This window comes from Danio rerio, chromosome 16 (assembly GCF_052040795.2).
Source record: "Danio rerio strain M-AB ecotype USA chromosome 16, GRCz13ab, whole genome shotgun sequence".
In the NCBI taxonomy this organism is placed as follows: domain Eukaryota; kingdom Metazoa; phylum Chordata; class Actinopteri; order Cypriniformes; family Danionidae; genus Danio; species Danio rerio.
In genome coordinates this window covers 47,801,562-47,813,789 of record NC_141036.1, presented here as the reverse complement: position 1 = coordinate 47,813,789, position 12,228 = coordinate 47,801,562, and the positions used below count along the sequence as shown (strand labels likewise).

Here is a 12,228-nt window from a genome sequence, read left to right as displayed (position 1 = left end):
TCTAGTAGTCTTGAACACCTTGATTAGTTGGATCAGCTGTGTTTGATTAAGGGTGGAGTAAAACTGCAGAGCTGCGGCCCTCCAGGAGTTGAGTTTAAGACTTATGGTGTAGATCAGGGGCATCTAAACTCGGTCGTGGAGGGCCGTTGTCTGGCATATTTTAGTTCCAACCCTAATTAAACACTTGAACCAGCTAATCGAGCTTTTTCTAGGTGTAACATCCAGGTAGGTGTGTTAAAGGAAGTTAGAGCTCCTGGCCCTCCAAGGACCAAGATTGAGCACCCCTGCTCTAGATGGTCATTATTTAAAAGCAAATCTAACTGCCTATATACATATAAATGGACGGGTTGCAGGAGCAGGATCCTGAACAGATTGTTGCTCTGTCACCTCCCACTAAATCTTGAAAACCCTCATGCAAACTGTTGAAGTGCAGCAGCATCTGAAGGAATAATTGTTTGTAATCGCAGGAGTTCGACCGAAAAAAATTATCAAGATTCCTTCCGGTTTGGTTAATAAATTCAGCCATAATAGCTTAAGCCTTAGGTCTCGAACTTAATTCCTGGAGAGCCGCAGCTTTGCACTGATTTGCTCCAACCCTAATCAAAGACAGCTCATCCAACTAATCAAGGTGTTCACCAGTGCTATTAAGCAGGTGTGAGTTGGAGCTAAACTATGCTGAGCTGTGGCCCTTCAGGAATTGAGTTTGCAACGACTAGCTTAAGCTTAAAACACTGACTGATGCCATTTCTAGATGAATATTATTCATATCTCAAGTTAGTAGAAGTTTTACTTAAAAACTGCTGTGTAACTGAGGTACTTGAATTTAACCTCAAGTGCCTATTTTTTTAAAATATTTCTTGTAGTAAATGATTTTATTCCAGGCCTCACAGCATAAGTAATGTGTAATGAAGTCAATTAAAATACAGTTTAAAATGTTAAACTATACATCCAAGTTGTAAATAACCCAGAAAATGAAAACATTCTGGTAATGTTGCTATTTGGTTGCTTTTTTTATGGAAATATTTGTAAAAATACTTTTTTGTTAACTTTTCAGGGAGGTTTTTGTAACAACTTCAAAATCTAAAACATTTCGGATACGTTCTTCTAACCTATCTTAATATTAGCTGGTTAACCCATCGAATACTTTCTGGGACCCAGGGAATCTAATGAGTCAATTGAATTGAATCTTTTTAAAGATTTGGTTCTGATCAACCAAAAGGTTTGTCCTTTTTATAACCAAACAGCAGAAATGTAACATACAAGTAATCAACAAAGATTATCTGACAGAAAGTAATGAACATGAACTTACTCGCAACACACTCGCATTTACTTTCCCAGCAAACAATTTAGTGTTTAATAGACGTCTATTAGACATCTAAAGGTAGACAGCTTGGCTAAAACAAGGCTAAGGCTTGGACTGTCAGTGAAAATCTAATAGACATCTAAGAATAGCCCAGATTAGACATACTTTATATGTGTAGTCATTCATTTCTGTCTATTTGACGCCGACGTCTAGTTTTGGCCTATTTTTAGACGTCTATTAGATTTTCATTGAAAGCCCGAATTTGGCCTTTTTGGCTAAAACGACTATGTGTAGACGTCTCTTAGACATCTTTTAAAAACTTAAAATTTTTCTCAGCCTCTTATGTTTATGTTCAGTTATTTCATGTTAAAAGTGATGAAAATAACCTATCATTTGCAATAAAAGTGAAAATACTGAATTTAATACAGAAAAAAAGCTAATTTTAGAAAAAAAAACTTTAGATGGCACTTAGATTTTTGCATCTAAACCATTCATAACTATAACTTATAACTAATATATATATATATATATATATATATATATATATATATATATATATATATATATATATATATATATATATATATATATATATAGGTTATATAGTTTTTAGTTTTGGAAATAAATAAACCACAATATATATATATATATATATATATATATATATATATATATATATATATATATATATATATATATATATATAAATGTATGTATGTATGTATATATATTTATATGTGTGTATAAATGTGTGTGTATATATATATTTTTTTTCTTGAGCAACATGAGGAAAATATAGGCCTATTTACGTTCATTGCTCGTTTTCTGCATATTCAAACAATTCATTAAAAAAAAAATTAAAAAAAATTTAGTACATAAGTCAGAGACAATTAAAAAATATAAAATAAGCCTAAGTATTAAAAAGAATTACAGAGGCAAAGCTGCCAAGTTTTATAACACTTTAAAAAGTCATTATGAAGTTTCACAATTTTTTTAATTGTTTTGTTATTGTAAACATTTCATAATGTTGCAATTAATAATTAAAGCTCTTGCCCGAGTTTTTTTAAATTAACTTCAAGAAACTGTATAATACAACATAGAATACAGTAAAAGATAACAGTTATTTTACACAATAACCACATTAGATACACAAGATAAGGAGCAAAACCACAATACAATACATAAATAATAAAAATAATAATACATTGTTTTGTAAAAGTTAAAAGAAATATTGTATTAAAAAGAGGTAAATATTCAAGTAGCATGACGGTCTCATATTTGCTCAAGAAAGAAGCAAGTTTCTTATTTTCAATTAATCTAAGTGATTTAATTAAATGTTCTATTTTACACAGGACGTCTATAAAGATTGGATTTATTTAAGGAACCTCTGTGAATGTAAAATTTCCCATGCCCGAGTTTATTATTATTATTATAAGCTTTGAAACATTACGTAAAGTAATAATATAAATTCAGATATATGCTATATTCAGGAACATTACAAGAATTGCAAAAACACAACCGGAAATAATAAAGCAAAAATATAACAGGTGTGGGGGAGAAAAAATTATTACATAATACTTATATACATAAAAACAAAAATAATAACTTAGGGTACAATCATTGACTACAGCGGGGGATCTGTACCAGAGAAAAATTCCTTTATGAAATCTAACATTAAATCCCTCAAAAGTTCACTTCAAAGTTTCCATTTCTAATAAAAAGATATTGCATTTTGGTATACATTGCGCAAATTTGTGTTAATGAATGAAATATTTACCTTGTAAGCTGTCGCTCATACCCGAGTAAAAAAGAGCGAGCAATTAGCCGTGACGTCATCAATCAACAGGTGTCCGCAGGTCGCGCGCCTCAGCGTTCCTCTCGGCGGCGTTTGACTCCCTTTATGTCACATTTAAGCGTTAATATTAATCATGGAGCGCGTGAGTTTGTATTTTTCTTGTTGTTTGTACTTTCTTGGACTGCTGCAATTCGCCAAAACTCACGCTCAGGCTCCCGGGGGTCACCGAGCATATAGAGATGTCGCGTCCACGGAGCAGCTGCTCGGCGCGGTCAGGCCGTGGACTGGAGCAGGCAGCGAGTTTATAAGGAATCCTCCGATTATGCCCCCCTATCATATTTTCCCAATGTTCCAGGATTATCCGGTTCCTTTAGTTGACATGGAGCTGTTCAGACCTGTGTCCGAGAATAGACACTTTCCGCGGCTGTTGACAAGTATTTTAACACCTCCAGTGAGCGCTCCGCGCGTCCAGGTGTCTCCCGCGCGCAACGCCCGGGGAGTGGAGGTCTGGTGCGGCTACAGGAAAGTCTCTGTGCGCCTGAACAAGAGTCTGCTCGGATTCAGGAGTTCACCGTCTGCCTTTCAACTGGGAACCTGTCCCGTCTCTCGTTTCGACGACTACTTCTTTTATTTCCATTATGACCTCAATGACTGTGATAGCTCGTTAATGGTAAGTACTGAACGTTAACCTCATAAAGTCAAGGACACTGTAAAAAAAAAAAGCTGCAAAAAGTTAAGGTAACTCAAACCAATTAAGGAAACCAATTTCAACAAACTATTTAATGAGGTAAAGTTAGTTTTATATTCGGATATTCAGACAATCTCCTTAATAACATTGTTTCATAATTCAAGTATTCTTTGCAAATTCTAAAAAGGGCAAATCATGTAAGCAGCCAATGACTATCAAAGTACAACATTGTTCACAGTCAATTAGATAGTGTTAATTTAGTCATACTTTTCTGCTAATTCCGATCGAATATTCAAAGCAGCATGGTACACAATATAGAGACTTGTGAATGAAGGGATAAACGAATGTGCAAATATATAACCAACTTTACCTCTATAAACTATTTAAGTTCAAACACTACCCAGGTGAAAAAGAAGTGCTCTTAAATATTTTACCAATGTACCTAAAATGTAGATAGTATGTTTAAAGCACAATTACAACAAATAACATCCTGAAAGTGCATTCTAAATGTGTTGGTTTGCATTTTAATGTATTTATTATAAGGCATACTAAAAGTACAATTGGTAAAAAAAAAAAAAAAAAAAAAATATATATATATATATATATATATATATATATATATATATATATATATATATATATATATATATATATATATACATAATTGCACTTTTTAAAAAAAATATGCTAGAACTCAGTCATACTATTCATGCATTTTAATGTATTTACAGCAAACACTAATTTTAAAAGAGTAAATCAAACTAATTTTATTCTTTAATAAAGTATTTTTCATGTGTACTTTGTCTAAGAACATTGTGAATTGGTGCCAGTTTGAGTTTGTTTAAAGTAAATGCATGTTATTTTTTAACTTTTACAGCATATTTTAATATAGTTAAAATACATTCTACTAAATGATTTTGATAACTATTGTTGAAATACAGTAGGTCTTGTAGTATTCTGCAAATGTATAGTAAGTATATTATTAACACATTAATGTGAAGCTTAAAATATTTTTCTACAGGGCTTAAAATACTTCCACTGAGCTTAAACAATACTTGAACTAGTTTTCAAACGCACTTCAACTGTGCTTAAATAATACTTTATCTGAATTTCAACTATACTTCAACTGGGCTTATACTTTAATTGGTTTTAAAATGCACTGCAGCTGGGTTAAAATACACTTTATCTGAACTTAAAATATATTTTAACTGTTAAAAAATATACTTTAACTGTATTTCAATTTCAAATATAAAATTTAAATGTACTTTAAATAAAATACACTTTTAAAAGTACACTTTAATTGTACTTAAAGTATGTCAATTTTAACACAACTAAGTATGTTACAACATATTTCAAATAGCTTAAAGTTAATCTTAGTATATATAAAATAACAATTAACATGCTTGAAGTGCATTCAAAATAACACATTTAATATCCATATAGTATAGTACAATTAAAATTTGATAATTACTCTAAAAAAGTACAACTTAAATACACTTTGTTTTCACTTGTGTCGTGTTATATTATGCTTCGTGCACCTTCAGAATGTGTGTATGGATACTTTTGGGTATGGATAATTTTGAAATTGACTGTATATATTTATGTTGAGCGTAGTAAGATGAATTTGATCATGTGAGTGAGTGCAGAGGTATAAATCTATATTTTCAGGTTCAGTCTGATTGGTGGGAATTTATGTACAACATCATGGGTAATGTAGTGTTTATGCATGAGTTTAGCATGATTTAAATAAATGTAAACCAATGGGTTAAATAAAAGCATTTACAATTAATAACCTCAGCACTCACAATCTTTCTGTTTTTAAAGGTTTATTAGTTACTGAAAATTAATTTCCATATTAAGAAAATCTATAAGTGTTTAGCTTCTGGACACCACCAAAATTAACTTAATGTGCACTTATTCGTCTTGATTCATTTATTTTTTCCTACCGTATAACAATGTTTGATCCTTCTCAGATGATGAACGGCCAGATCGTGTACTCCAACACTGTGTATTACACACCAGAGCCTCAAGGAACGGTCATCCGTGCTGTGCCTCTTACGTTGGACATCCAGTGCCTTTACAATCGGTAAACCATACATCTGACAAGAGTTCAAGTAGGCCTGTCACGATAAGGAATTTTTGTTGTGTGATGTATTGTCACAGAAATTGTTGTGACAAGCAATATTATTGTCATTTTGAGATAATTTTATGCCACTGATTATATAATGATTATATAACAGCTTAATAATGCAAATAGCCTTAAAGATAGAAATTATTGAGCTCATCTCCAGGTAGGGCTGCACAATATATAGTTTCAGCATCAATAGCGCATCAATAGCACAATGTGTGTGTTTATAATAGTCACATCGCAGGAAATGCAATGTTTAGTTGGGATTAGTTGAACAGCACAACAGTTGAGAATACATGAGATTTGTGGAGTCATTGCAATGTGTGACCATACCAGAGTGAATCTTTATCATTTTGTGTGTTTTAAAGGCATTTCAAGAGAGTTTTAAGCATTCGGGTACAAAAAAAAGTACATTTGTAACTTTATTGAAGAATAATTTTACTGAATTATTACAATGAAGATTATACAGAGTTATTTTGCATTTCATTATTTAATTTCTGTACCTAAAAACTGTTTGAATCAATAGAAAAGCAAATAAGATTAACTTTTTTCGTTGCTCTTTTATAATATTTGCTTGCAATTTGTTTATTGTTTTACATACATGATTTACATCCTTTCAAAATCACTTCAATTGATGTAAATTATTGATTTATTTCCAAATAGAGCTATTCAAGTCATCTGGTGAAATTGTATTCATATTGCAGTATATAACGCAGAGAAACTAAATATCTTAATGTCCGATTTTTCCAATATCGTGCAGCCGTATCTTCAAGTATTGCACAATAATTCAATATATTGATTATTGTGACAGGCCTAAGTTCAAGTCTTGTAAATGAAATGCATCTCACTATCCATTTGTTTTCCCATTTCCAGGTTTCATTATTCCTACAAAATGGGCTTCCTGCCTGTGGTGAGGGAACACGTGTTTCACAAGACTTTTGAACGCAAGACAAAGTTCAGTATTTTTGTGTGTAATGGTAAGCTTTTCCTCTCCTTCTCTATAATTTCCTGTTTTGTTTGACCTCTCAGTGTGGTATTGGTGCCCACCGGTCTATTAAATTTTGTTGAACTCCAGAGCGCTGGGAAAGGCTTGAGGAAAATGGGAGTTTTGTGCTCGGGGAGCCCATGTATTTTGAAGTCTGTGCTCCGCATACGTCCAAGAATGAAAGGATTTTTGTTGACTCCTGCTACGCGACAGCATCCAAAGACCCAAAGTCGACTCCACAACACAGTGTTATTTCTAATTATGGGTAAGATTGATTGGTGCACACAACTTTTATTTGACATGGGCAATGATGAAGGCAATATTATTATACTGGGAGCTTTTTGATGGGACTTTTTACTAATGGATCTCCTGAAACAATGTTATTTATCATTTATCAAACTGAGAAATTATGTATAATGTTTTAATGTAAATTAAGTGTTTTATCATCTCTTATTGGATATTTTATTTGTACTGATCTTGCCTTTATATAATCGTTAAGTGCTGATGTGGCAGTACAAATAAAATAAAATAATATTTTTTGACTGACACTTATATTGAAAAAAAATTGCTTTTCAGGTGTATGGAGGACAGCAGAAGACAAGACAGTCTCTCCCAGTTCCACCATAGACAATCGCACATTATAAGATTTTCAGTGGATGCGTTTTTACTGCCCCAAGTTACTGACACGGTAATGTGTTAATTTTACATGAGGAACCTGGAGCTTGTCACACTTTTAACTGATTATTTAGTGAGTGGTATTTGGTTTATTCATTGTTGCACATCTTATTCTGACTGCAAATGTTTGTTTATAACCCCATATTCGATACTAGCTTGGAAAGATGTTTGGTACATTTTCAAATGCATGTTCAAAGAGGCTTAAACTTGAACCACTAGTACATGGAGAATTTGTGTGAGTTATTTACCATTGTGCTACCAAAATACGGAAAACACTGCGATCATGAGCTGCTCACTTAAAAAAGATCACAGTGCTATGAATCAGAGTAGATATTGATTTAACTACTACAGAGTCTTTGATTGATTTGATGATTTTGCATTCGCAGACATTGAATTTTTTAAAAAAAGTTTAGCATTTTTTTACTCATTTCAGTGCTGAATTCACTCTCCTTGTGAGTGTTAAAATTAGGCTTTATTCACACATGTGAATGTATCAGTGTTGACTGGGTTTCTCCTAATTTTGCAGCACTTTTACCTGCATTGCCGAGTATCAGTTCACAATTTAGTTAGTGCCACAGCAAAGTCCTGTACCTACAACAATGCAGAGTGGAGGTACATTTTTGTATTTCTCACATTTTATTTAACAGATTTTGTAAATGCACTCTAACTTGATTTACTCTTTATTATCTTGTACTAACAGGTGGGAAGAACTTTACAGCGATGCATCTGTCTGCGATTGCTGTGATTCCACATGTGACATTAAAGCAGACTGTAAGTAGACATCAGAGGTCAAGTCTACACCTGGTATTAAAGGTCTCGTGAAATAAAAAATAAATAAACAAAATTTAAGGATATCTATAAGCTAGCTTGCTCCAAAATCACGACAAAATACACGTTAAGAAAATATAAAACTGATATAAACACACAAATTCACTTCCACCTAAATGGGAAAGTACTTTAAGTAAGGCCTGCGGACTGCGAAAACTGGTGTAACATGAAGGGCCGTAACTTGTAGTACGTTAGAGGTGTAACTTGAAGTTATGGAGACCCACATAACAAAACTATGTTGTTGGCAAGATGGCGCTGTAGATCCGTTATTATCAACATAGCCATCACAGTTATTAACATCTACACCTTCATCAACTCTAAACACTACCATCATCTGTTATTATCATCTAGACCAGGGGTCATCAATCCCGGTCCTGGAAGGCTGGTGTCCCTGCAGGGTTTAGCTTTAACTTGCCTCAACACACCTGCCTGGATGTTTCAAGTATACCTAGTAGGCCTTGATTAGCTTGTTCAGGTGTGTTTGATTAGGGTTGGAGCTAAAATCTGCAGGACACCGGCCCTCCAGGAACAAGTTTGATGACCCCTGATCTAGACCTCCCCCAACCCTAAACTCAACCATCATCAGTTCTTAAATTCTACACCTACCCCAACCTTAAACCCAACCATTATCAGTTATTAACATCTACACTTTTGATCTCAACCACTCTCACTGGCGGAGCTGTGATATAAACAAAATGCTATTGGCTGTTTATCTTACAGGGAAGGAGCTACTCTATCCCACTCTCTTCATTTTTTTCCGTTGAGATTGTCATTGAATTAAAAAAAAAATCATGTTTTAAAGCATCTCTCGAGACCTTTAAAGGGACAGTTTTAAAAAGTATAATAATGTAATTTACTTGACTTGACACACAAGAAGGTATATACTGAATAATGGTGGAAACCAGTAGCCATTAATTTCCGTAGTATTTGTTTTTTCTGCTATGGAAAAACTATGACTTTTAAGGTGTACACCAATCTTAATTTAAACAAATTTAAATACAGGTGTAAACTGGGTCTGAAATACTTTGAGGAAATCTCTTGTCCAATTTGCACCACTTCTGGAGACTTAAGCAGATTGCATTGTTGGTTTAAATAATCAGTTGATAACTGTAAAAGGCAATGTTCTCTTACCCACAGCGCTCATTGTTTTAAGGCTTTCGAAGCACAAACCAAAGCTGCATCTCTCCATATAACTTTTCAGCAATCAAAGTCCTATGTAAATTGTGCAGATTTATTTCCAGTGATGGGAACAACGTCGCTATATATAAACGACATTACTATACTTAAACGCTAATGGAATTAAGACATGTGGAGTATTCCTTTTTCAGTTGCATTATTGTGCATTATAGTTGCATTATAGTGCAGTACAGACATGTAAACACCGTAATCAAACTATTACCATTGTGTAGGACTTATAGCTGCATTTTGCAACAAAGATAAGCCTTACACACCCAGCTGTTTGACACTTCTCTGCACTCATCGAGTCGGTAAAGGACCACAGTCACATCCTAGAGTGCGCGCGCACACACACACACACACACACACATACACACACACACACACACACACACACAGTGAACTCCTGGAGACACATACTGTACAGCCGTCGTCGTCATTATCACCATCACTGATACAAATTTATGCTGTCCATAAACAGAAGCTGTTGCTGAATGAAAGTTTAAAGCCCCAAAATAACATGATTACATGCAGTTTTTTTTTTTTAAGTTTAATTTATGGAAAGGAATTCGATTCTCATGTGAAACTGCACAGTGGAGAAGCCAGTCAGTAGAGTTTATAGCTAAATATATAGCAGCGTTTGCATATCCTTTATGGCACAATTCATTAAAATAAATGTAAAATAACATTTATTACAATTGATTTAAAAAAAGCTCCTGAATGGTTCTACGTTTTGTGATTTTTTTTTTTTAATTTTTATTATTTTTTTTATTCAGTTGAATAAAAATCTATTCATCCATTTATATATTAGCAAAATAATTAGCAGTGTTTGCATGTCCTTTACTGCATAGAATTCATTAAAATAGAAGTATATAGAAATAACATTCATTACAAGTTGATTTCTAAGTAAAAAAAATAGTAAAATATTTTCCAGTCATGTATTTCATCATTGAAGATTTCTTAACAAAAACAACGTAAAAATCTCATCACAATCCTTAATAGACCACCAACTGCACTGACACTGTTTCAATTCACTACAATCTTCTATGTAAAGCTGCTTTGACACAATCTACATTGTAAAAGCGCTATAAAAAAAACAACGTTTTTTTTATTTAACTCAATAAAATCTAGAAAAAAAATGGTCAAATGTGGTCAAAAGAGATTTTTAACAGCAGGTGTAAACTGGAACAAGTCTTGTTGTGTCGACTGTCTGTGTGTAAACTGAAAACATTACATCTCTTGCTTCTACAACAGCTTATTTTCCCAGTATGACACAATCTCTGATATCAAGCAAACCCTGGATTTTGGACCGTAGTCAACAAAACTTATTAAACATTAAAGGAGGATGGGTCAGTATTAAAGGGGACCCAGAGAAGAAGTTCAAGAGCGCTACAGGAATCGATGAAGAGAAAGATGATGATGGTGACACTTTGGAGATTGTGAGTGATATTGAAGAACAAACAGAAGTAACAAAGGAAAACAAGAAGATGAGTGTGATGCATTTGGATGAGGATGTTGAGGTAATTGTTGGGAGTAAGGAAATTACTGCTACAGAGTCCGTTCATTCTGGACATGTGAAGTCTGATGGGAAAGAGATGGGTAGAGTTTTAAAGATTGGGAAAGTTGCTGGAAGACCCAGGAGCAGAAGTGGAGCTGGTGTGATGGGAGAGCTTTTGGAAGATGTTAAAATGTCCAGCAAAAGTGGAATAAATAAAATGGTTAACATTACCAAAGATGAGATGGACTTTAAAGACTTGCAGGTACAAAGTACGGTACAGTCACAAATGGTGTTGGATGAAGAGCTGTTTTTAAATGCCAAACAAGAACCAGCGGAGTGGAACAAAGATGGACCTTAACAAACTCAATATGTAGAAAATGGAGGACTGACATCTGAGATCATTCCAGGGTGTGTAAGGTATTATTTTAATATGATTTCAGCTGCCAGTTTATGAAATCCTTAATAATTTTTACATATGTTGTTTATTTCTATTTTAGGATCATTTATGGAGTTGGATCTGTGTGGCAAAAGATCTCAGCAACGTTCTTAAAGTGGGTGTTGTGGTTATGGATTAAATGAATACAGAGCTGTGTGATATAATAGGCATTTTGTCTGCATTGTAACCCATGCATATGGAATTCTTCAATGTACAGTACTTGCATCGAGTCTTATTTGAATATTAAAACACATCTGATTTAATCTTTTTTCCTGATCATATGTCTTTTGTCCGCTTTAATGCTTCCCACTGAATGAGCAATTTTTGTTTTGTAAGTAAATCTCAGGCTATATTTGAACTCTATTTCAAAAGAAAATGCAGGTTTCTTGCTCTTGAAGATGCGATTCTGCTTTTGGTGTCTACTGTATATCAACATACATTCGCTAAGTGAAGTTTATTTATCAACTAATTTTGAGAGGATCACGTGATTATGATTGAACACAGCTGGTTCTGCATTAACTATGTATGATCCACCAATCAGACGATCCCTAATCCACTATAAAGAGCCAGGGTTTCTCACTTGTCATCTTTAATTTGAAAAATCCCCTCTTCCACCCTACTCCTCCTTTCTCTTCATAGGGTGGCATGGTGGCCCAGTGGTTAGAACTCTTGCCTCACAGCAAGAATTTCACCGGTTCTAGTCCTTTAACAGGCCG

General features: G+C 33.7%; 1 protein-coding gene across 2 annotated transcripts; it reads left to right on the top strand.

The window, feature by feature from the left end:
- Positions 1–3,134: 3,134 nt before the first annotated feature.
- On the top strand, positions 3,135–11,780 carry zp3d.1 (zona pellucida glycoprotein 3d tandem duplicate 1). 2 transcript variants are annotated; one of them, XM_087285250.1, is made up of 9 exons: positions 3,135–3,768; positions 5,760–5,872; positions 6,788–6,891; positions 6,990–7,164; positions 7,476–7,587; positions 8,101–8,186; positions 8,275–8,345; positions 10,833–11,493; positions 11,574–11,775. In XM_087285250.1, exons 1-8 carry the CDS (start codon positions 3,232–3,234, stop codon positions 11,432–11,434), a joined length of 1,800 nt encoding a protein of 599 aa, XP_087141376.1. In that variant the 5' UTR covers positions 3,135–3,231; the 3' UTR covers positions 11,435–11,493; positions 11,574–11,775.
- Positions 11,781–12,228: the final 448 nt, after the last annotated feature.

Bases quoted from the DNA above. Each gene is read 5' to 3' on its own strand.
- zp3d.1 (XM_087285250.1), top strand. From the start codon at position 3,232: ATGGAGCGCGTGAGTTTGTATTTTTCTTGTTGTTTGTACTTTCTTGGA. The intron at 3,769-5,759 runs GTAAGTACTGAA...GATCCTTCTCAG, and splicing joins ACTGTGATAGCTCGTTAATG to ATGATGAACGGCCAGATCGT. The intron at 8,346-10,832 runs GTAAGTAGACAT...CTTCTACAACAG, and splicing joins ATGTGACATTAAAGCAGACT to CTTATTTTCCCAGTATGACA.